This window comes from Bombina bombina, chromosome 3 (assembly GCF_027579735.1).
Source record: "Bombina bombina isolate aBomBom1 chromosome 3, aBomBom1.pri, whole genome shotgun sequence".
NCBI lineage: Eukaryota > Metazoa > Chordata > Amphibia > Anura > Bombinatoridae > Bombina > Bombina bombina.
The window spans coordinates 551951343-551978848 of NC_069501.1; the positions used below are offsets into that span (position 1 = coordinate 551951343).

A 27506-nucleotide genomic window follows, 5' to 3' on the forward strand; every position below is an offset into this window, starting at 1 on the left:
TAATACATTTAAATACGTGAAGCATTTACAATCATATACATAACATATATATATTTATAATTGAAAGTAGTGCCAAACTCTTAGGGCGTGATAATAAAAGATTATCCTGGAACGAAAATATAGCGCAGACTTAATTAGAGCACATATGGCAGTGGCAAACATTGAGAGAAAAAAAATAAACGTGGTTGAGGATTGACATTGTGGTCTAATTTAAAGGGACACTGAACCCAAATTGTTTCTTTTGTGATTCAGATACAGCATGACATTTTAAGCAACTTTCTAATTTACTCCTATTATCAAATGTTCTTCATTCTCTTGTTATCTTTATTTGAAATGCAAGAATGTAAGTTTAGATGCTGGCCCATTTTTGGTGAACAACCTAGGTTGTTCTTGCTGATTGGTGGATTAATTCATCCACCAATAAAAAACGGCTGTCCAGAGTTCTGAACCCCCCCCAAAAAAGCTTAGATGCATTCTTTTTCAAATAAAGATAGCAAGAGAACAAAGAAAAATTGATAATAGGAGTAGAAATTAGAAAGTTGCTTAAAATTGCATGATCTATCTGAATCCCGAAAAAAAAAATTGGGTTCAGTGTCCATTTGAGGGTCTTGAGGAGTACAGTCAAGTCATTTAATCTCTTGCATAGACCCATAGTAAAAGTCAAGTGAGAATGCCTACCCATGTCAAAATCCGCTCGAAAAATTCAAGCCGCTATTCAAAATGAAGTGGTCCAGGCTGATATACAAAGCTCATCGGTCAATGCTTGAAATGTTACTGGAAAATAAATACAGTTGCAATATTTCATGCTCTGTATAGTCATATTGGCTTAGAATGCCATTCAAGAAAGCAAGCAAGAATATAAACACTCTTGAATTCTAGCTGCAAATGTTCGCCATCTAATTGCGACAAACACTATTTGTAAGCAGTGAAGCAAATAGAGCCAGACAGCAGTGAGGAAAAAAGTACTTGTATATGTTTAAGTCATCATTTATTTTTCATACAATTAGATATTTTATCTTTTTAGGTCTCTCTGCAAACACAAGCTCCTTAAAGGGATAGAAAGGTCAAAATTAAACTTGCATGATTCAGATAGAGCATGTAATTTAAATACACGTTTAAAGTGACTTCTATTTTCAAATGTGCTTCGTTCTCTTGGTATCCCTTGTTGATAAAGAATACACACATATCCTACACTTGTGGGAGGAAGCTGCAGATTGGTGCCTTCATACATTTATCACTTGTGATTGGCTAACTAGATGTGTTCAGCTAGTTGCCAGTAGTGCAATGCTGTTCTTTCAGCAAAGGATAACAAGAGAATGAAGCAAATTTGATAATAGAAGTAAACTGGAAAGTTGTTTAAAATGGTATGTGTTCTATCCAAATCAGGAAAGAAAAGTATGGGGTTTCCTATCCCTTTAAGATGCATAGAAAAATACTCAAAATAAAAAAAAATACTTAAAATAAAAAAACCTGTGAATCCCCCTTGAAATTAAAAACACCCAAATTTATCTGCTTGTTTTTTGAAGTGCTTTATAAAAACACTACTTTTTCTTTCCCGAAGTGCTGCTTGAAAACTCTCTGCCATTCATACGTATATTGTGGCGCATATTTTTCCTGTAATTCTTTTTGAATATGTTGGGAAAAAAATGACACAAATTAAAGATCACTTGCTTGAAAATACGAAGCGTCTTATTGCATTAAGCCCATTGCGGTTGTTTACACATAACCCCTTATATTTTGTATAAAAGGCTTTTTATGGTGTCCAAACAATACAGGGGAAATATCTGATTTTTTTTTTATTTAATAGAACATTGTAAATTTGGCACGGAGTTCCTGGAATAAATATGTTTTGTTGCTTTAAAGTGGTGTAAGATAGTGTAACTATAACTAGGGAGTTAGTTCATTAGACTGTATAGAACTATTTACCCAGGTCCTTCAATGCCCTTTGAGTTTTTGCAATTTTTCAGGAATCCTAGTTAAAGGGCAGTAAACACCAAAAATATTATTGTTTAAAAAGATAGATAATCCCTTTATTCACCATTTCCCAGTTTTGCATAACCAACACTGTTATAGAAATATACTTTTTACCTCTGTAATTACCTTGTATCTAAGCTTCTGCTGACTGCCTCCTTATCTCAGATCTTTTGACAGAATTGCACTTCAGGCAATTAGTGCTGACTCTTAAATAACTTCACGTGCATGAGCACAGTGTTATCTATATGAAACACATGAACTTATGCCCTCTAGCTGTGAACAACTATCAATGCATTCAGATGAGAGGCGGCCTTCAAGGGGTTAGAAATAAGCATTTGAGCCTACATAGGTTTAGCTTTCAACTAAGAATAACAAGAGAACAAAGCAAATTTGATGATAAAAGTAAATTAGAAAGTTGTTTGAAATTACATGCCCTATTTAAATCATGAAAGTTTAATTTGGACTTTACTATCCCTTTAAGACCTGGATCTAGTTTAAATGTATATACAACTCAAATCTAAATTCCCCATAAAGGTTTAGATTACAAGTGGAGCACAAAAATATTAGCGCTATTGTAAGCTAACACTGCTCAAGTTATTTTTGCTCTCATATTACAAGTTCAAAGTAATATATTAGCGCTCAAGCTAAATCTCTCACATAATAGCTATTGTTTGAGTGCTAATCTGAAGGTGCACTAAGTCTCAAAGTCCTTTAAATGTTAAGAATGTTATCAGAGTCTTATTCTACCTGTAGGGAAGAAAAAAGTATTTCAATGTTTAGCCATACTTGGGATACCCCTATTCTTGCCCCATGTACAAATAAAATTAAAATTACTCCACAAAGGTCTGCGCACATACCGGAGTAAATTAATTCTTCATGTTCGCTAACCTGACATTAGTTATATTAAGGTGCGTTATGTATTTATTAAATAGAAATATTGAGAAATATTAATAATTAATGTAAATAATTATTATAGATGTACTTAAATATTCTAAAAAATCATTCAAATATATATGTATATTTTAAAGAAACCATAATAATTGATAATAATTATTATTAATTTTTTCAATATTTAATATTTACATATTTTGCCTTACATGTGTGCTAACCATACACCGCGTTAGACCTACAGTGCAAACCCCGAAGCACGTTATGCATATTTTACATTCCAATGTTCTTCAAATAGAAAAAATATATATTTGTATTTTTAAATATATATTTCTTTATATATCTGATAATGTTAATGTTAATATATATATATATATATATATATATATATATATACACCTATATATCTATGTGAATATATACAAGTATAGATATATACAGTTATATAGGAATATCAATTTCTATATAAAGAACATGTTACATATTTACAGTAAATACACAGTAAAACACATTATTAAATATTATTATAGAATTACTATTTAGGCACATATACAGTGGGGCAAAAAAGTATTTAGTCAGCCACCAATTGTGCAAGTTCTCCCACTTAAGAAGATGAGAGAGGCCTGTAATTTTCATCATAGGTATACATTAACTATGATAGACAAAATGTGGAAACAAATCCAGACAATCACATTGTCTGATTTGGAAAGAATTTATTTGCAAATTATGGTGGAAAATAAGTATTTGGTCAATATCAAAAGTTCATCTCAATACTTTGTTATATATCCTTTGTTGGCAAAGACAGAGGTCAAACGTTTTCTGTAAGTCTTCACAAGGTTGTCACACTCTGTTGCTGGTATGTTGGCCCATTCCTGTATGCAGATCTCCTCTAGAGCAGTGATGTTTTGGGGCTGTCGCTGGGCAATACGGCCTTTCAACTCCCTCCAAAGGTTTTGTATGGGGTTAAGATCTGGAGACTGGCTAGGCCACTCCAGGACCTTGAAATGCTTCTTACGAAGCCACTCCTTCGTTGCCCGGGCGGTGTGTTTGGGATCATTGTCATGCTGAAAGACCCAGCCACGTTTCATTTTCAATGCCCTTGTTGATGGAAGGAGGTTTGCACTCAAAATCTCATGATACATGGCCCCATTCATTCTTTCATGTACACGGATCAGTCATCCTGTTCCCTTTGCAGAGGAACAGCCCCAAAGCATGATGTTGCCACCCCATGCTTTACAGTAGGTATGGTGTTCTTTGGTTGCAACTCAGCATTCTCTCCTCCAAACACGACAAGTTGTGTTTCTACCAAACAGTTCTACTTTGGTTTCATCTGACCATATACACTTTCTCCCAATCCACTTCTGGATCATCCAAATGCTCTCTAGCATACTTCAGATGGTCCCGGACATGCACTGGCTTAAGCAGGGGGACACGTCTGGCACTGCAGGATCTGAGTCCCTGGCGGCGTAGTGTGTTACTTATAGTAGCCTTTGTTACGTTGGTCACAGCTCTCTGCAGGTCATTCACTAGGTCCCCCGTGTGGTTCTGGGATGTTTGCTCACTGTTCTTGTGATCATTTTAACCCCACGGGTGAGATCTTGCATGGAGCCCCAGATCAAGGGAGATTATCAGTGGTCTTGTATGTCTTCCATTTTCTAATTATTGCTGCCACAGTTGATTTCTTCACACCAAGCTGCTTGCCTATTGCAGCTTCAGTCTTCCCAGCCTGGTGCAGGTCTACAATTTTGTTTATGGTGTCCTTCGACAGCTCTTTGGTCTTCACCATAGTGGAGTTTGGAGTGTGACTGTTTGAGGTTGTGGACAGGTGTCTTTTATACTAATAACAAGTTCAAACAGGTGCCATTAATACAGGTAATAAGTGGAGGACAGAGGAGCCTCTTAAAGGGCCATAATACCCAAATGTTTAAACACTTGAAAGTGATGCAGCATAGCTGTAAAAAGCTGATTAGAAAATATCACCTGAACATCTCTATGTAAAAAAGAAAGATATTTTACCTCAAAAGTTCCTCAGTAGCCACCTCCCATTGTAAAGGATTTCTAAGCAGAATTTTAGTGTGTTTGTCCTGGGACATCTGAAGGGACTAGCATCGTGCACTCTCATATTATTTCACCAATCAGGTAAAGGAAGCTTACTATGAAATCTCATGAGAGTTAAGTCAAATCTCATGAGATCGAAGTAAGAGTTCATGACCTCAGCACTGCTGATGCTGATTGGCTGCTGTTCATTTCTTCATTTTTTTTAATTTTTTTACCTGCAGCTGGGAGCAGTTGAGTATAACTTTTTACACAGAACTTACTCTGCTGAGCTGAGGAAATTGTGAGGTAAAATATCTTCCTTTTTTACATAGAGATGCTCAGGTGATATTTTCCTGTCAGCTTTTTACAGTTATACTGCATCTTTTTCAAGTGATTTAGCATATGAGTATTATGTCCCTTTAAAGAAGAAGATACAGGTCTGTGAGAGCCAGAAATCTTGCTTGTTTGTAGTTGACCAAATACTTATTTTCCACCATAATTTGCAAATAAATTCTTTCCAAATCAGACAATGTGATTGTCTGGATTTGTTTTCACATTTTGTCTCTCATAGTTGAGGTAAACCTATGATGAAAATGACAGGCCTCTCTCATCTTTTTAAGTGGGAGAACTTGCACAATTGGTGACTGACTAAATACTTTTTTGCCCCACTGTATATTATAGCCCTTTGCAGTGAAATACATTGCCAAATACCATCTACCTTTGAACCCTAATAAATTATTTTTATTAATATTTGTATGACTAATTTTTATTAGTGTATATATTAGTGTTTCTGTTTATTTCAATGTATTTGTGTTGTGTTTAGTGCAACTTTTATTTTAGTCCTAACCCTTTACAGGAGGTCTTCTGTCATCCTAACCCTATGAGCATTAAATTAGATTGTGCTTGAGTGAACGCGTTTACTTTAAACTTGTAATTCATGCGAAAATTAACACGATTGCAATATTGCTATATCTCGCCTGTGATACATTTAGTTTACCACTTGAAATCTAGCTTATTGAAGTCAACACACAAAGGGTATTGATAAAAGAGTAAAAGTAGTCTTTATAACATATTTGTGAGTATTTCAAGATGATTTGTAATAAATATATTATCTTTTGCATGTGAAATACATTCTGAAGGGTCACATGCACCATTTTAGATTAAAAAGTAATATATAATAGTCTAGATTCATTAAAACGATATTAAGCACTATAGTATAGTCCCTCATTAGTGGGTGGGAAAGACATGTACAGTACATATTTATATGTTTTAAATTGAAAGATAGGTGATATCTCATCACTATGCATAACTAAACCATTTATATTAAAACCTCAAGGTGTTTACCGTTCCTTTAATAAGTGAATACATACACACATCTAGTACCTTGCCAAATTATTAAACCCATTGACCAAAAATCAATAGTTTTAATATTAATTTCATATTTATTCTTACTAGTATTGATTGTTTTGTTTTTTTCATTTTTGCAGCCATTTCTTATTCCATGTTATATTGGCTACATCTACAATACATATTTACGTGTAATTTGATGTAATATTACTAACTTATTTGGTAAATTAACAAATGTATATGTTTTCACAGATGGGTAAACAAAGTGACTTGTTAAAGTCGGTCAAATTGTTGGCCTGTTGAAGACAAAAAACATGTTTCAGTACAAGATGGCTGAAAATGTAAATGTACCATATAGTTCTGTAATGAATATTAAGAAAAAAATGTATTGTGAGGATGATTTGAACCCAAAACAAAAACTTGCGGTCAACATCGAGTTACTTCACAAAGACCTGACAGAAGAATTTGAGATATCGGTACTCAAAATAGGAAACTGCCTGTCAAAGTTTGATTAAACACATTGAGGTTGCAGGCATCAAGGTATCTGAGAGAACTTTTCAGCAATGAATAGCTGAAGAGGGCCTGTTAGCCAGAATCCCTGTGCGTTTACCATCCCCACAATCCATTTTTTTAATATTCTTTACAGAACAATTTCAGCAATCTTGTAGTGCTACATGTTTTTTGTCTTTAACAGGCTGACAATTTGACCGACTTTCTTTAACAAGTCACTTTGTTTACCCATCTGTAAAAACATATACATTAGTTAATTTACTAAATATTTTAATAATATTACATTAAATTACATGTAACTATGTATTGTATTGCAGATGTTGCTAATATAACACAGAATAAGAAACGGTTACAAAAAATAAAAATCAATCAACACTATTAAGAATAAATATGAAATTAATATAAAAAATATGATTTTTTACCAATGGGTCTAATAATTTGGCAAGGTACTGTACATACTGTGTATGTATGTATATATATATACAGTATATATATATATATATATATTACTAATACTTTAATTTCTATTTATGCTAAATTAGACATTTGAACCCTTCCATCTAGAATGATGTGAAGAGATTTTCCTAAAAAAGAAAGCTTGGTTTTAATTACGTGCTAATAAATTGAGCAACTTCACCTTCTGACCTTGGGATGAGCCTGCAACAGAAAGAAAATTACCTTCTTGGTTAGTAATTGAAATTTTGTGTAAAAAGTGAAGGCATTTGTGGATTAAGATCAATACTCCATTAAGTTTTTTTTTTTTTTGTTTACGAACGAAAGTACATGTTGAAATGTTTTTTTCCAGTACTTAGTAATCTGATTACATTTTAAAAGTGTGTCTTGTATTGCATTAATGTCAGAGTTGTATCTATGGTACTAAATCATGGTCATCTTAATTTTCTGAGCATTAGTCAGGTCCTTATTGCTCTTCCCTTTAAACGTGGGTGCCATACTTATGGAACCTAGGTTGCACTTCAGATATCTTAAGGAGGGTTGCTGCACTTGTGTAAACACAACAGCACTGAGGTGTAGTGAAAGATAGATTTCAACATGGCGGAACCCATGTCTAGAGCGAGGTTGGAATAACCTCAATACTATGCTTCTAAAATGTTTTTATTGTTAAATGTCCCTTTGAGATTCGTAAAATATGCATTGAAGGAGTGCCAGAGTTGTACTAAATAGGCTACATACGTAAATGCTTGTGAGGTTGCTGATGGGCCTTGCCATGAAGGCAATTTTTTAATTATTAAGCCTCACTTCGCATTGTGTCTCGCTATTTCATCTAGTTTTCCTTTTATTTTATCTTGAATTATTTTCAATATTTGAGTTGTGATATTATTATTGGAAGTTTTTTTTTTTGCACAAGATATTAGTTTCATCAATGAAATAATATTATTGAATATAGGCCCTTGCCTCTTAACCTGGAAATAGGACAAACAGTTTAGGAGTGATGAAGTCATGCTTTGATAAAGACCTATATCATCAATTATTTGTACCTTTGAGTATATCCTACTACTATTTATTACACATGCAAAAAAGAACTATCCTTCTATGGTTATTTTCTTCTCTTATTCTTGCCACTGTAATTTTTACAACACCTGTCCACAACAACATAAGATGTTACCAATTTTTAAAAGGACCGTCTACACTAAATTTGTTATTGTTTGAAAAGATAGATAATGCCTTTACTACCCATTCTCCATCTTTGCGTAACCAACATTGTTATATTAATATACTTTATAACTTCTAAACCTCTAAATGTCTGCCTGCTTCTAAGCCACTACAGACAGCCTCTTATCACATGTTTTTTTTTAGCTTTTCACAACAGAAGACTGATAGTTCATGTGGGTCATATAGATAACATTGTGTTCATGTACGAGGAGTTATTTAAGATTTAGCACAACACAGTACTAAATGCAACTCAATAGACAATAAATAAAAGTCATGTGATCGGGGGGCTGTAAGAAGATGCTTAGATACAAGGCAATCACAAAGGTAAAAAGTATATTAATATAACAGTGTTGGTTATTACAAAACTGGGGAATGGGTAATAAACGGATTATCTATCTTTTAAAACAATAAAAATTCTATTGTAGACTGTCCCTTTAAGTGAAAAACAACTGAGGAAAGCCATGTAAGAACTACTTTAAATATTTAAATGGTGGCTATGTAAGTTTCCTTCCATGTTGATAGAAAATGTGTTCTTAATTGATGAATGTTCTTATGGACATGTGCCAAGAAGAAGCTAATGAACACAGGTAAGTTTAAATGTTTAACTAAAAAAAAGTGTTGTGATAGCACAAATGGTGAATATGAAATATACAGAATGGGTAAAACAACCCAATGTCTAATAATATGAAAAGAGTATACAGTGACGATACGAAAAGATAATATCCCTATCCTCAGGATCTTATTTGGTCACTACTTTAGTGATATATCTTGCAGTGTACTTTAAATAAAATATTAAGGGCCTGATTACGAGTGGATCGCTAATTAATGCTCCAGCTAGAAAGTAAGCCTTTTTCTGCGCGTCCGGTTGCACTCGTATTGTAAGTTGAAAGTAAACTATTTTCGCTTGTTCGCTAGCCCGACTAGCTAAAAAAGACGAAGTTAGAATATTGTGTGCACGTTCACATATTCCCCCATAGAAGTCAAGTCAACACCTTACTCTCGCTCAAACCTGATCGCATATTTTCATGTAAGCTAACCCAAAATGAAAATACGAATATTCCAATCTTCACATAGAAGAATATTTTCTATTTATTAATAAATAAATATTTCTACATATATCTGGTGTTTTATCTATCTATCTACAGTATCTATCTATCTATCTATCTATCTATCTATCTATCTATCTATCTCTCTCTCTCTCTCTCTCTCTCTCTCTCTATATATATATATATATATATATATATATATGAAAATCTTTTTATAAATACATAGAACATATTCTTCTATGTGCAGAACATTGGGATGTGAAATATGTACAGTAAATACACAGTATAACACTTTATTATATATGAATATTGCATAAATATGTTTTTCCATGTTTTATGTACTTAACTGCAAAGGGCTCCAATGCACTTCTATATATGTGTATATATGTGTACATATGTACTTATGTGTTTATATGTGTATATATTTCTGTAAATACATATATACGTATCTAAATACATAAATACATGTGTATACGTATAAAGATATATATATATATACACATACATATCCATCTTTAGAAATGTATATGTATGTATCTCAATGTTAAAGCCTTTTGCCTGCCTTTTTTTTTTCTAACACCTGAGACCTCATATCTTTGAGCCCTTATAACTTGCGCAACATGTTTTGTGAATAATTTTTATTAGATAGTGTAAGTGTACTTTGTAATGTATTTTTATGTGTTTTGTGCAACATTTTAGCTTTGCAAACATTTAACCAGAGCGCTGAAGTTGCGTTAATTATTCTAGCGTAAATCGCTACTTTCAACTCGTAATACCAGCAGTAAGTCCGACGAGCACAAAACATCACAATAAACCCCTTATCTCTCACACGCAAACGTTTGCGCTCCACTCGTTATCTGGCCCTAAAACGGCAGAGCAAGATTTATCATGAAAAAAGACATAAAAGAAGACCCTGAGGAATAGATACCTTAAAGGGACATGAAACACATTTTTTTTCTTTTGTAATTTAGAAAGAGCATGCAATTTTAAAAATATGTCCTATTTTCCTATTTACTTCTAGTATCTAATTTGCTTCATTCTCTTGATATCCTTGTTGAAAATCATTTCTAAATAAGCTCAGTAGCTGCTGATTGGTGGCTACACATAGATGCCTTGTGTGATTGGCTCACTCATGTGCATTTATATTTATTCAACAAAGGATATCTAAAGAATGAAGCAAATTTAATAATAGAAGTAAATTGGAATCTTGTTTAAAATTGTATTCTCTATCGGAATCATGAAAGAAATATTTTGGGTTTCAGGTCCCTTTAATTTAAACTGAAAATACTATTACACAATAGAAAGAAAATCATAAAACAGTTCCTCCCCATCACTGGGTAAATACAAAATGATAATATAAAATGTACTACTCCTAAAAAAAACATGATAAATATCCAGATGTATAAAATAAGAGTATTAGCTAAAAAAAAGCTACCACCATACACACCCATACCAATCTAGAAAATAGTTTATATATTTATAAAGAAACTGTTTAAACATATTCATAATAACACAAGAATGTACATAGAATAAAAAGGAAAAAATAAATAATATGATAAGGAAAAAAAATGATAACACTCTACGCCTTTTTTATTGGTGGCAGGAGAGTTTATAATACATAAAAGATATACAGTTTCAATATAAACACATTAAAATCAAGGCTCTAATTTCTGGCAAATGAAATCTTGAAATAACATGCAAAATATCTAAGGTCTATGAGTTTTAGCTAAATAACATTGACATTATTAAGAACAAACACAACTGTCTTAATGTTCTCCATGAATAAAACTAGTAGACAAAATCTAATTATAAGTAAACATATTTCCTTTGGATACCTACCAAGAGCGAAGTCCTCCACAAAAAGGTTATAATGAAGCCATAAATCTTGCTGCTGGGAGGACTCAGCTACAAACCTTAGCTTATTAAGAAAATTTGGACTTAAGCATTGCTTCATTTTATATATTCCCATTTGAGTGATCAATTAATCTTCATTTACTACAGGTGGAGACAATCTCTGACTCTGATACAGAGGGAAAAAGCCGGAGAGAGTTTCACTCCATTGGGGTCCAAGTGGAAGACGACAGGAGGTGCCTATTCTTATTTTGGATGATATCTTGGGATGGGGAATATTGGAGTGCCCTGTTTCAGGCAGTAGAGGTTAGTGTAAGGGTACAGATTTAGTGTCCTGAGTTCAGTGTTTATTCCATGATCTGGGCACTTGATGTTATTATATCACTTTAGTTCAGGGATTGTTAAAGGCACGTTATACCTAGTTTCCAGTTATATTAGTGTTGATATACATACAGAACATAGCAGTATAAATTCCTGCTGTCCTAGGCTTGGACTAGTAACAATTTGCAGTGAAGCAGTAAGATAAGAGCCATTATCCAGTATTATTAGCTATGTGGACTAATAGCTTCCTATATATATATATATACATTGATAATTTCAAAGCTTAAAGTGATAGAAAATTTGCTCATTGTAGAACTAATAATGGAAATACACGTTTGATTTTATTATAAGGGTCATTAATAAACTCTTACTTTTTCTGCTCCAAACAAAAGTTATACATTAATCTGATATCCTTTTCTTCTCGTACTTCCGTCCGCCCTTCACTAGACTGCTTTTTTTTTCTTTTTTTAGTTTTATGTTTTTACTTTCTTAGCAGAAAGTTTAAATTAAAGTTGCCATTGTCACAATCTTTTAAAATGCTGATTTTGAACCTTTCTTTGTATATAAAGAGGTCCTAGGTAAGGAGGTATAGTGGTTTTTTTTCAATTGTCTTTGCATGTAGATTGAGCGCATGTATGTATGCATGTGCGTGTCTCGGGGCGAGAGTTTAATTTAAGTAGTGATCTTAATATACACTGTAGTTAAATTGATGCATTTGCGACTAATCCTCTTTATTAACTAATATAATTACATATTTACTAAAAATTGTTTTAACAGGAATGTAAAACAATGTATAATTTATTACCTGATCATACATAACATTATATGTGTGTATATATATATATATATATATATATATATGCAGAGGAAGGTGCAGTCTCATGAACAGGTTCCCAATGCCAGGGTGCTGAATGTGGGGTAGAATATAGAGGATAGAAGACAGCACTCACTGGTATTGAAATAATGCAATAACTGCTTTTAATTAAGTGACGTTTTGGGGAACGCTCCCCTTCATCAGACCCAGATGAAGGGGAGCGTTCCTTGAAAAGTAGTTATTGCATTATTTCAATACCAGTGAGTGCTGTCTTCTATCCTATATATATATATATATATGTGTGTGTGTGTGTGTGTGTGTGTGTATTTGTATGACATACTCATATACATACATACATGCATATCTCATAAAAAAATTATTTTCTGTTCCATGAATGACAACGTTTAATGGTTTGTGATATTGAAACCGTGTTCCATTCATCTAGGAAATTACATTTTTATTGTGCTGTGAATTCCAGGCATTTCTATGTCCTGAAAAATCTCCAACACATTTATCTACCTGCATAAACCTGATTATGATTAGTTTTCTCAGATGATACCATTCATCATTTTCTTTATAATTGCCAGTTACTTATCTAGTATGCTCTCACAGAGAGAAACCAGCAGTGTGTGCATCATATCTTAATCTTACACCTGCAAATAGGCTTTATTCATTAGCAGAGTGGTCAAAGAGATCTCTCCATTTTCCCCATCTTCACTATATTCATCAGCCTGTCCAGTGTAACCAGAATTACCAGCTTTCCCAGTTTCACCAGTATCACAAACCTCCTCAGCTTCACGGGCATCACTAATGCCTATATCTTCACCATTATCTGTTTTATTCCATGCAGCTTACTAAACAATGAAAGATTAGTGAATCTGCTGTCTCGCTGGTGAAGTTAAATATTAATGCTGTTGTAGCTGGATGGGCTGGAATATATATTTATAATAACTTCATACACCTCGCAACATAGCACATTTTGTAACTCACTTTATTCCATCAAAGCCGTATTAGGCCTTATTTGTCACGCCGCTCTAGCCGTTGCTAGGGGCGTGGCATCTCCTTCCCTGCTCGTTGTCTGGGGCAGTGTCGGCTCCGGATGCGTGCAGCGCTGACATCTCCGTGGCAGATCGTTCCTGGGTTCCTGCCCGTGATGTGCATACTCCATCTCTGGTCCCCAGATTCCATGCTGCACATCCTTTGAGGCCGACTCTGGTTCCCTGAAAGAACCCTTGAGAGGGGGGCTATGTCACGCCGCGCCACTCTAGCCGTTGCTAGGGGCGCGGCATCTCCTTCCCTGCTTGTTGTCAGGGGCAGTGTCGTCTCCAGATGCGTGCGGCGCTGACGTCATCGCCGCACGCTGCAGATGCCGGTCAGACCTCAGTGGCGTGAATCTGCGCCTATTTAAATCTTTGTAGAACAATCTGTCACTGCCTAAGTATAGGTGTTACTTTGTGTGCTCCTGGGTGTGACAGATCGTAATTTCTTGTGCCTCATATCGTTACTGAACCTGCCTGCCTGACTACTCTACCTGCCTGACTACTCTACCTGGCTTAACCCTTAAACTGCTGGATTAATTGCTGTTGCTGAACCTGCCTGTCTGACTACTCTACCTGCCTTAACCTTTACCTTGCTGGATTGATTACTGTTGCTGAACCTGCCTGTCTGACTATTCTATCTGCCTTGACCCTTAATCTGCTGGACTGCTCTGCTGTTGCCAAACCCTGCCTGCCTGACCATTCTAGTGGTGTGCCCTTGGACTGCTTTACTGTTGCCAAACCCTGCCTGCCTGACTATTCTAGTGGTTTATCCTTGGACTTCTTTACTGTTGCCAAACCCTGCATGCCTGACCATTCTAGTAGTTTATCCTTGGACTGCTTTTCTGTTGCCAGACCCTGCCTGCCTTTACCATTTTAGTGGTTCATCCTTGGACTGCTCTGTGTTGCCACTGGGGATTGTCCTGCCTGTGGCCTTCCTAATCTTTTAACTTTCTCTGCTCTGGGATATTCCCTATCATTCCGGCTCGACGCTGGGATAACAAGACTACTGGCCGATTTTGGTATGATAGAGGAGTACAATATTACAATATTTTCATACATCCATAAATCCAGACATTTCATTCAAGGCACTGGACTTTTGTCAATGGTTGGTAACACATCATTCAGCAAAAAAAATGAATAACATACTCACGCCATCTATCTGCATTTAAAGCAAACCATCAAGCCGCTACCTTGCGGCACGCAGAAATGCAGAAAGATGGCGTGAGTATGTTATTCATTTTTTTTGCTGAATTATGTGTTGCCATTGAAAAAGGTCCAGTGCCTGGACTGAAACATCTGGATTTATGGATGTATGAAAATATGGGCTAATACGGCTTCGATGGAATAAAGTGAGTTACAAAGTGTGCCGTGTTGCGAGGTGTGTGAAGTTATTATATTGATTTAGATCTCTGCGCCGGCAGGTGAACTGAAGTGGTAGTTGCTGTGGTAAGATTTGTGTGTATATATATATATATATATATATATATATATATATAAGTGAATCCACACTCACTGGACTTGCAAACTTCAATAATATTTATTGTGAAAAGTGTGACATTTTGGGATAACAGTCAGGTTTTTGTGTGAGGAAGGTACTGTTGTCCCAAAATGTCACACTTTTCACAATAAAAATTGATGTTTGCAAGTCCAGTGAATGCGGATTTACTTTATATTGGATATGACCGATTTGTGTTCCTGACACCCTGGCCATTGTGGATTATAAATGTGAGACTCCCCCTCACTATTTTGATTATATATATATATATATATATATATATATATATATATATATATATATATATATATATATATATATAAATAATATATAAAATAAAAATATATAACATTTATTTATTTCTCAAATTATTTTTCGCTACAAAGAGAAAAAAAAAAGAGTGGAGATTAATAGCACTAAAAAAAACAACTTTTAATATAATATTACAAGAATATAATATTACAACCCTTATTAAACATATAGAATGAATAATTGCCTTTGTAGCTGTATTTTAATAATGGCTAAATTACAATCATTAAACAAGAAAGCAGGTAATTAATCTATACACAAATTACACAACAGCCTAATTAGGAAGAAAACATATTGAGATAAAAAAAGAATAAACTATCCATAGCGGAATGCAAGAAGCAATTCCGTAAATCAGAAATAGATGTAAGTAAAAAAAAATATTTCCACTCTATGGATTACATTAAAATTAAAACGCCTTCAGTTTTAACTATTGCATCTCACAAGTGACCTATTCTGAAGAGTAGAAAATATCTACATAGTATAAAGTTAGTACTTATTTACAGTCTATAGGTTTTACTTATGTAATGAGATTTAAGCAAATTTATCAATATAGTTAGCCAATATTTATTGATATTTTAGGGGTGGTAAGTAGTGAGTTTTTCATTTTGTAAAAATGGTTCTCATGTTTTTAGGGCCCCCAAAAATCTACAGTTTTCTATGTTCATGAAATGTTTTCAACGTGACTGTAATGTACTTTTTTATTTTATATTTGTTGAGAACTTTGCAATGCAAATTTTAAATAAAAAGAGAATTAAAGTCTATATGGCATCTTATCCCAAAAGTTTTCAGGATAAATTTATCCAGGTATTAACAAAACTGATATCCTTTACGGAAACAGGGTCATCTTATTCTAATAAAGATTTAAAAAATCAGCAGAACACTGTACATATGTTAAATAAATTAATTAATTAATTAATTCACCTTAAAGAGACAGTAAAGTCAAAACTAAACTTTAATGATTCAGATAGAGCATACAATTTTAAAACAACTTTCCTATTTATTTCTATTATGTAATTTGCTTTGACATCTTGATATACTTTTTTGAAAAGCATAAGTAGGTAGGCTCCAGAGAAGCAATGCACTATTGAGAGCTAGATGATAATTAGTGGCTGCACATATATGCCTCTTGGCATTGGCTCACTTGATGTGTTCAGCTAGCTCCCAGTAGTGACTGTGCTTTGCTGCTACTTCAGTAAAAAATACCAAGAGAATATTTGATTATAAAAGTAAACTGGAAGGTTGTTTGAAATTGTATGCCCAATCTGAATGATGTAAGACAATTTTGGATTTCATGTATGAATGTGACAGTAAAATAATAATTTAATCGCATATAAGGTTTTTTGGTGTAAACAAACAATTTATAGTTTAATCTTATGCACTAAACAACAAAATGTCAATAATGATTTAAAAAGAAAAATTTAATTTTTTTTTTTGGCTTATGCAAACTACATTTGGTAAACAATAGAATAAATTATAAATGCATATGTTTGGTTATGATGAAGTAATCAAAAATAACATGGAAATTATATACAATTATATATTTTTTGTTACATGCAAACTTCTTTTGTACAGTACTTTAATGACCCTTAGATACAGTAGAATTCCATAATCAACAAGTGCATAATAGGAAGACAATGAAATGGTATTTACTCTGAATTTGAAATGAGCAGTAGGTTATTTCTGACAAATTTCAAAATTTACTTCAATTTGCTGACCAACTATATCATGTGACAGGCATCAGCCAATCACAGACTTATCCAATATTATAAAAGGCCAGGTATGTTTGTCCGATGCAGTCATGCGCAGTAGAGTGGATGGGGATTTTGGCCCATGTACATGGGCTTTAGAACTAGTATAAGTATAAACATGATACATTAAAAAAATGTACATTTAAGTGTCTAGTTTAAAAAAAATAAAAAATAAAAATTCTGCTGAAATACTGGAATATCCAATTGAATACTGGACACCTAGCAAACTTACACAGTAGTAGCTGGTGCCTTAGAAAGTGTGCATATAATTGAAGCAAATTGCAAGTTTCTGATTTTAGCGTCCCTTTAAGAGATTAAAGTAAAAATACATTTATATTTATGATTATGTGATCGACCAAAATATATAATTTATTATAGCCTTTTCTTGTCCTATAAATAATAAACATTTTCTTTCCCCCTATTTTACCACAAAAGGAAGGATTGAAAATATCATAAATACATAGTAACAACTATTTCAGATTAGAGAACTTGAAAGGATATTTTAAAATTCTCAGGATGAAAAAATTGGAAAACCAGAAAAGGACAGTTTCACAAATTCAGTTCTTCACTAAATTTCCCTCTAGGACTAGATTACAAGTGAAGTGCTATTTTAACGTGCACCCGTAAAGGGGCAAATTTTCCCTTTTACGGGCGCACGTTAAATAACCAGTTTCTGGTTAATTAAAACAATGTCCCCCAATTGCCCCCAAATAAAGTGTACAATTGCTTTATTAAAATAAAAAAAATATGAGCATCTATTTTTTTATTTTATTTTTAAATATCTGCACAAAGCAGTTATGAGGGGTTAAAGTGAGGGGGTGTGGGGTGTTAGAAAAAAACGGCACTGAAAAGTGCCTTTACATTGCAGTTTATGGGGACTGTGTTATCACTGTTAATACATATGTATAGTGTTAATATTTATAAATACACATATAAAAACATAAATATATAAGTATATATTCATATTTACTTTTTATTTGCTGTCCAACGATGTGTGACTTACCCCCTGCGCTGCACTAGGTTCTCTGCCGTGTGTCTCACGGCATCAGAACGAGGCTCCCATTGGAGCCTATGGAAGCGCACTTTCATGAGCGCAAGGCTTCCAGGCAATGTGACTGCGAGGTTGCATTCACATTGAACCTAACTTATAATACCAACACACATTTGCGTGCGCTGGCATTGCTGCGTGGAGCACACGAAAGCTCAACTATGTGCTCCACTCGTAATCTAGGCCTTACTATATCTGTACATTTTGGCTCCTCTGGATTACTAAAGGCTATTAAAGCTCAGCTAAGTATGGCCAATTTAGCCTTTAGAAAGCCAATTTGTCTAGGGTGTGAAATGGAAATAGGATTTAGCAGTCTCCCAGAAGTAACTGATTATATGTGCCCAACTAATCTATCTGCACTCATAAACCAAGCTTGTAGGCTAAAGGTAAAAATAAGTTGTTTCTTTTCAGCTGTTTCTCCATTCGAATCTTGTAGGAAATAATTGGAAGTCTTGACCTAGATTTTAAAACATTCACAGTTACTTAACAATTTATAGAATTTTATAGAGATTCACCTCTGTGCAGATTGTTGTACCAGTCAAGTTGTCACACATGACTGACACATTTGTAATTTTCTTCATACATCGTATTATTATTATTATCATTATTATCATTTATTTGTATAGCGCCGCCAAATTCTGTATAAAGTCTGTTTTTAAATTGCTTATATATGCCATGGATAGTTTTTCTATGATCATAGTGCTTATTTGCCATTAACGTTTTGAGATTGTATTGTAATTTTCCCTACATACTCTGTTTATTTCTTCCATATGATATTTGTAAGAGACCAGCAATGTAAAATGGCATCTTCTCATCCGATGCAATGAAGAAGGCCGAGGCTGCTCCTCATTATTTTCTATGCAGGGAACCATAAATCCCCTATTTAGAACTGGTTGCCAGGAAATTGTAGTTAGGTCACCTGAGAGCTAGCATGTTCCTCAAAAATGTTGATGAATGTTCACTCTGATTTCTTGATAATGTATGGGACAAATAATTTATCAAAATATCATTCAGATAAGGAGTGACTCTTCTCAGATTCAAAACATTGAGGTTTCCAAAATTCTTGTGAATGTCGTGTCTGCTATTGCAGCAACAGAGAAAGTCATCTGGAAACATTTATCTAGCATTTCTTTGGACAGATTTGTGGATTAGATGGGTTTATTTTAATTCTGATTAGTATTCCAGACTGGAAGACTGACTCTGGATATTTTAAGATCTCAAATGTCTAACATATTTGAGCTTTAATTAGGGGCATATATAAAATAAAATATAGTGTGCAAACAAGCCTGTGTAGAAACCCTGTTAGATAATTAGATTTACAATCCTATTTTCCACAAAGCACTGCTTACACACTCTTTAATTGTCTGATTTATATCTGTCTCTAATTATACTCAGCAGTGGAGAGAGATAAATGGAGAGCCTATTTTCAAACATAGCAGCCATTTACTTTATCGAAACTAAAGTACTTTATAGAAACTAAAGTACTTTATAGAAACTAAACTGTTTTACTTATATCTTCAATATTTAAGCACTAATATAACTGTAAAAAATACATCCACATATTATTTTCAGGCTAATCTTTGCTTTGAATACATCATTAGGTCTACTGTGTATTTAAATATCAATTTAAACAGTTTTGGTGAAGGATTAATATGAGACTTAAAACAAAATTTATACTTACCTGATAAATTAATTTTTTAAATGTTAGTGACAGTCCATGAGCAGGCAGGCAGGCAAAAAAATACCCAACATACCAAGAGCTTTTTATCCCTCCTACTTCCCTGTTCACCTCAGTCTATCATATTGCTGAGAAAATGGAGAATAACAGAAAAGCAAGAAAGGACAAAGGAAGTTAAAGCACAAACTAGAACTGCCGCCAACTGAATATCAAGAATGGGCAGTTCTCATGGATTGATCGGGAAGCATAAATTAGCATGAATAAAGACTCCACTGCCTGGAGAACGTTCCTGCCAAAAGCAGCCCCTGAAGAGGTAAGAAATATCAAAATTATAGAATTTAGTAGCTTCCTTGCAATTTGTTCATATTTTTATAAGATCAATAAGTGGAGACTAATCTAATAGAATAAGCTGAGATATGTTCTGGAGGGGCATGCTCCATTACTAAATAGGCATTTACAAATTAGCTGATTCAACTAAGAAGCCAATATAACTTCTGTAACCGTATGACCCTTCTGGACACAAAGAGGACACTACAATGTCATGATTAATGTTGTTCACTCTTGGTCCAATAATTAGGAATAGGATAGTCTTATCTAGTAAAATTAGACAAGGAGTTCCACAAAAAAGGCGTAATAGTCTGAAACTATTCTGGCTAAAGAAATAGCCAGAAAACAGAACCTTTCAGGAAAGAAGATGTATATTTCAACGATGAATGGGTTAGTTTTAGAAGACTGTAAAACTTTTAGAACCTTGATCAGCAGTCTAAAGCTTTAATAAAAGCCTGAATGAAAGAGCTGCAATACTGCAAGCTGCTTGAGATACAAGACAGAAGAACAGAAAGTTGACCCTTCAAAGGTCGACAAAACCTAAACCAAACCATCTTGGAGAAATTGAAGAATTTTGAAAATTTGAACAGAACTCAAACACAAAGAAAGAAATACTTTCCAGACCTTGAGATAAATCTGAATAGTCAGAGACTTCCTAGATTGAACAAGAAACCCATAACTGACTAAGAGAAAATAAAGAAATGTTCTTACTTAAAAAGTAAAGAAAATAATTAAATTAAAATCTTACTTAAAAACAAGCATTCAAACCCTAAGCCATTAAACAGAGCATTTTGATCTAGATGAAAATTTGGTTTATGAAACAAAAGTTCTACTCTGTGAGGAAGATTTCAAAGGTTGAAAACTGTACATCTGAGTTGGATTCAAATATAAACTCCTTTAATGTCAAGAAGAAGCAAATATAATCACTAATGGTTTATCCTACCTGATCCAAAACAGAAGGATAAAGGAGGAAGTAAGTAAAATAGGAACTACCAAGCATACATGAGATCTGCTTTGTGGACCCACAATCTCACTTATACTTATTAAGCTTGTGAGTTAACCAAAATACCATCATAATACTATCCAAAAGTCCACACAAACACACAATTTGTCTGAAAACCTCCTGAATAAAGAACCAAGCCCCTGTGTGGAGAACCTGATGGATGAGTACTCTGAGTGTTAGAATGCAAGACATCTCCTTCATTGGTAAAGGACTTTGACTTCCTCCCTGATGAATGATATAAAAGACACTTGTTTAGAAAAGGCCAACTCTGAAAAGCCTTAAAGAAAACTTGTAGCTGTAAATAATTAATTGGTAACCTCACCTCCTGAGGAGACAAAAACTTCTTGTGCTCTGTGCGGCCCCCAGACTGTGCCCCATGCTAACAAACTGGTGTCTGTGATGACGACTACCCAATTTGGAAGGAAAGGAGAGGCTCCATGAATCACTGACTGGTGATTCTGCCACCAAGAGAGACACTGTCCAGTTCTGGAACCTAAGAACATTCTTTGGGAAGTTTATCTGTTCCACTGTCTGAACAACTGAAGTTTAAGAAGATTAAGTGTAATTTTGTAAAATCAGATAATAGTTTCATGCCCTGTGCAACCGAAGGATGAAACAAAGTCCGTAACTTTGCACAAACACTCTGTATCTTCTACCATAAAGGATAAACCCATGGTCAGAGAAATCTTAGTGTGAGGATACAGAGATCTACTTGCAACATTCATCTTTCAGTCATGGTTGCAACGAAAATGAAGAGTCTTGTTAGTGTTTGTCTTTGCCAAATGGAAGTACTGGGCCTGAAAAGATGTCACCTAAGTCAGGAGACACTTGTATCACCCTGGCTCATACTACCAAAAGAAGAACTCCCAAAACCTTTATAAGGACCCTGATGAGTGCTGATGAAAGTTAGATTGGTGATAAACCATTTTTTGACACTGGAAAACTGGGCTGTGGAGAGAAACAAAACTCTGAAATTCTGTTCATGTGTTTGCTAGGCTGATGACCTAACCACTGTACTAAAAGGGTTACCCTAAAAACTTAGAGATCTCTGAGAATGAGAATATGCAGGCAGAAAGCCTTCAAAACTATAGATGTCATAAACTGATATTGTGGAACTAATGGCATAAATGTTCCAATTGCCTCCATCCTGAAAGACAGATCACTCAAGTGGATCTGAATCGTCCCTCTTTCCTTGGAACAAAGAAAGATATGAAGAAAGCTCTAGAATACTTTCCACTTCTGCAACAGGAACATTTGCTCCCAACTGTTCCAGGTCTGTGTTGCATTGGAAATTAAAAATAAGGTACTCATTTTTATCTGTTCCTTGGAAACGTGACACAGTAAAAACCCTCCTCTTGGAGGCCTGGACCGAAAAGTTATCTGGTATCCATGAGATATTAGAATCAAAGGACCTTGGACAGATTTTGACCATGTCCTGTGAAAAATGCTCAATCTGCCCTCTACCAGAAAAGAACCTAGAACAGGGACCACATCTTTATGCAGACCTTGGAGGAGTTGTAGATTTCTTAGACTGCTGGGTCTCCTGATAGAACTAGCATAATCATCTCTTTGATTTGCAGAGTAAGAGGACTTCTGATTCCTGGAATGAAAATGCATGTAAATATATGTTTACGCTTAGACCAAATATTTTGAGGTAAAAGAAAACATTTACCACCAGTGACCTTGGCAATAGTGGTGTCCAAACCTGGAACAAATAAAAAAATCTTCCTCTGAAAAATGAAGGGTTAAAAAGTCTGCCCATAGAGACTATGTTCACTGACTAGAAAGTTTAACCCTATGGGGTCAATATATCAAGCTCCGCTGCTCCATAACCTGACCGCCTGCTCCGCTGCTCCATAACCTGACCGCCTGCTCAACCCGATTGAATGTGATCGAGTTGATTGACATCCCCTGCTAGCAGCCGATTGGCAGCAAATCTGCAGGGGGCGGCATTGCACCAGCAGTTCACAAGAACTGCTGGTGCAATGATAAATACCAACAGCGTATGCTGTCTGCATTTATCGATGTGCAGCAGACATGATACGCTACATCGTATCATGTCCACTCACACATTAATAAATATACCCCTAAGGCTCCTCTAGTAAGGACAATACAAACAGCATCTTTGGTAATAATTCTGATTAACTGCAAAATTGCATCACAGATGAAAAAGAAAGCAACTTGAATTATTTTTAGGTGACCATAAATCTCTTCCAGATAGGTCTCTTCTGAAACCAACTCACACTAAAGTGAGTCACACTATAAAGTAATAGCAGTAAAAGTCCCCACAGTGTTTGTCATTACCACCACTTGTGGTAATTTATTCAATGAAGCAATCACATTTTCTATGAAGAAGTGCTTCCACAAATTATTCCTGAATCTACTACCTTTCAGCTTGAGATCATGACCCCTTGTTCATGAATTTTTCTTTTTAGGAAAAATACTCACAGCCTTAGCTTTACTAAGCTCCTTAATATTCTTGAAAGTTACTATCATATCACATCTTTCCCTTCTATCCTCTAAGCTTTACATATTTAGGTCATTGAGCATCTCCTGGTAATTTTTATTGTTTAGACCATATACCATTTTGGTAGCTCTCCTGTGCCCATATTCCAGTTTGTTTATAGTCTTCTGTAGATATGGCCTCCAGAACTGCACACAATGATACCTAACTATTGATCTGTAAAGTGGTATAAGAAACTTACAATCCCTTCTGCAAATACCTCTACCAATAAAAACACGCATTCCACTGACCTTACTCGCTGTTTACTAAATTTGAAATAATCTGAAATAATAATTCCCAAGTTCTGTTCCTCATATGTAACAGTCCATAAATTGTCATTGAATCTGTAATTTTGCACTTTGCAGTGTTAAACTTTAGATCCCAGTCATTTGTCCAATTCTCTTCTTCTGCTTTGCTGAAATCTAGATATGCTACATCAACTGCTCCACCCTGGTCTAATACTTTTGTTAAGTAATCAAAGAAGTCAATTAGATTAGTCTGACATGATCTCCCTGAATTAAAACCATGGTGATTTTGGTCCTCTAAATTGTTTGTCTTTGTGTAAGTTATAATTCTTTCTTTGAAGAGAGTTTCCATTATTTTCCCTACTACTGAAGTTAAACTGACTGGCCTGTAGTTAGCAGATTCTTCCCTACTGGCCTTTTTTTTCAAAGAGCTTTATTGCAGAGAAACCATGTAAAATATTACAATAAACACATTTCAAACAACTGGTTGTGTGTTAAATAACTTGGAGTCTCTGGCCTAAAGCAAGGCCTACTGTCCTTATCTCAATGATAATAAAACACATCCAACTGCAATCTGGGTGAACAAGGGTAATTATCTTTAAGTAGCTCAACATTTTTACATTTTCAAATTTTCCTGTTGCAGTCCTTTTATATCTAGCTGTAATACAAAGTGATGATGAACAACTATGATGAGTTCGAAAATCTCAAAACAAATTTTGCACTAACAATGTGTTGGATTTGTGAGACCCAGCCAGATCTGACTAAGCTAATCATGTAACTTATTCTAAGCTGACCCATCAGAAAAGAGAGGGAAAAAAACAACAGAAAGACTGGAGGATAGGAGAGTGCAGCTAGCAGCAGGGTTCAGCGCCCCCCCCCCTCCCCACTGACCACTCGTCCCCCCATTTTTTAATCTACTGTTTAGGACAATTATTTGTCTCGTTTCCACATTTGAAGAATCATCTCATAGATGTCTATCTTAGATGTCCGAATGCAATGGTACTTTTCAAGCAGCAGAATGTTCTGCACACTCTGCTTCCATTCTGATATTGTGGGGATCATTGCTGTTTTCCAATGTGGAATCAGGTTTTTTGCTGCTGTCAGCATCAGAATTAGGAGGCTCTGTTTTAACGGGTTCTGAATTTTATTTGGGAAGTGTAAAAGCAGCGTTTCTGGGGTTTTAGGAAAGTCTAGCTCCAGGACTCTCTGGATCTCTCTGCACACCTCCCCCCAAAACCCCTCTAACAGGGGGCAGTACCACCAAATATGCAGAACAGCCCCCTTCTCTCCACATCCCCTCCAGCATCTATCCGATGCACAAAGGTAAATTTTTTTAGCCAGTGTGATGTAAGGTACCATCGGCTCAGTAATTTGTAATGTGATTCGTGCATGCGTTCTGATACAGATAGGGATGTGGCAGTCCAGAAAATCCATAGCCAATCCTCCTTCTGAAGGTCAGTCCCCAACTCTCTATGCCACATTTTAGTGTAAGACGGGAGTGCCCTGTCCACAGGTAGAAGAAGGAGCATATATATGATAGATATCAAATGCCTAGAGAAACTCAAAGGGCATGGGGTCTCTCAACAGTTTATGTTTATATCTATGTGTTGTGATGTAGTGGCCTATTTGTAGGTAAACAAACCAGGGGATTGTGAAGTCGGGACAGTCTGTCAAAATTTCCTCTCTTAGTTTTATCCTACCACAAGTCGTGTAACAACCTATGTGGTTGTGAGCAAATTTGGTCTGGACAGAAGTTAGCTTGGCCTCTATTGGAATTTCTGGGTTCCCATATACCAGAGATAGGGGGGAGTAGGCAGTCAAGATATGTGTGTCAGTCCGAAGCAGTTTATCCCATTCACTAAAAAGTTCCCCCTAAAGGGGGAAGTGCTCAATTGTAGTGGGTCTGTGTTTTTTGTTTATCCAGAGGAGGTAGGCCACGTTATTTGTTTGTAGGATAACCCTGTCAACGCGAAGCCAATCTTTCTGGGGGGCATCCTGGCACCATTCCACCACCCTTTGAAGCAAAACAGCTCTTCTATACAAGCTGAGACTAGGAAGGCCTCCCATGTCTCTTGGTAAGTACATAGTCTCCCTGTTAATCCTAGGTTTAATTCCCCCCCACACATACTCTTCTATGAGATTTTGTAATGAGGGGATGAACGTATGGGGGAGGGGAATGGGAATAGTCTGGAACAGATATAGCAGTCTTGGGAGGATATTCATTTTAATTACGTTAATTCTTCCCAACCAATCGTTCTTTTAAGGACTGCATAATTCGTCTCAAATATGTCCGTTACAGATGCTGTTAGGGTGTACCTAAATATTTCAGGGAGTTGGAATTTATTACAAACGGACTATGTTCTTTCAGCCATGCCATTGTGGCCGGTGTCAGGGCAATTCCTAGAATCTCGGACTTAGTATCATTTAGATGAAAGTATGACACATCACCGTACTTGGTGAATTCCTGTGTGAGGGCTGGGATAGAACACTCTATGTCTGTTAGAGTAAATAACATATCATCTGCATACATCGTAATTTTATTTTCCCTACCCCCAAGTGTGATTCCTTTAATAAGGTGGTTGGTTCTTATATTGCATGCTAGGGCCTCTATCGAGATAGTGAATAACAGGGGGGACAGAGGGCACCCCTGTCTGGTCCCATTGGAAATGGTAAACGTGTCTGAGAGGACATTATTTACTTTAATATGTGTGGAGTACAAGCTAAAAATTGTTTTAATAAATCTTTCCCCAAATTTCATTTTTTCCAAAGTGCTCCTAAGTAACTGCCAGCTCACCCTGTCGAATGCCTTTCCAGCCCCTGTCGACAGAAGCGCGAGTGGTGTCTTTTTTGTGTTTGGAATATTCAATTATCTGCATTATTTTGAGGGTATTGTCCCTCGCCTCCCTCCCTGGGACAAATCCCACTTGGTCTGTAGAAATCAGTCCGGGGAAAAACTTGTTAACCCTGCTAGCTAATGCCTTTGCTAGTATTTTTACGTCCATAATTAGTAACAAAATTGGTCTATAACTTTGTGTCCTGTCCGTCAGCTTCCCCGGTTTTGGTATAACTGTAATGTACGCTGTCAGCATGGATTGAGGTAAGTTTTCTAGGTCGGGTAATGCTTTGAACAGTGTTTGTAGGTGTGGTAACAGTATGGGCAAAGGGTTTTATAATATTTAGCCCCCAACCCATCCGATCCAAGACTTTTCCCACTTGGGAGGTCCTTAAGAGCTAACTGTATTTCCTCTTGTGTTAAGGGTGTTTCTAGGGAATCTATCGCGTCTTGCTCTAATGTCTGCAGCTGGGTGTTATTTAAGTACTCATGTGCTGCTAGCTGCTGTGGGGCCTTATCAGGAGATGAGAATGTCCGCAAGGATTTAAGGTTGTAAAGTCCACTATAATATGCACAAAAGGTTTTGGCAATATTGGGGCTGTCTTTGTAGGTTTTACCCCTACTGTCCTTGATAGTATATATGTGTGACTTCAGTTGTGATCTTTTGAGCGCTCTAGCCAACAGTTTCCCTGCCTTGTCCCCCCCTTCATAGTATTTTTGTCTGAGCCGCAGCGCTTTTTGTTGGTTCTCGTCCTGCAATAGTTACCTAAAGTCCACCCTGGCCTGGGTAAGTTTAGCATTAATGTCAGTGTGTGAGG

The 27506-nt window shown here is 35.5% G+C and overlaps 1 protein-coding gene across 1 annotated transcript in view; it reads left to right on the forward strand.

The window, feature by feature from the left end:
* The window catches only part of DLGAP3 (DLG associated protein 3), a 283019-nt gene that overhangs the window by 209011 nt on the left and 46502 nt on the right, over positions 1–27506 (forward strand). Inside the window, exon 6 of the mRNA XM_053707071.1 lies at positions 11475–11560. Within this exon, the coding sequence (XP_053563046.1) occupies positions 11475–11560 (86 nt within the window). The remainder of the gene's footprint in view (positions 1–11474; positions 11561–27506) is intronic.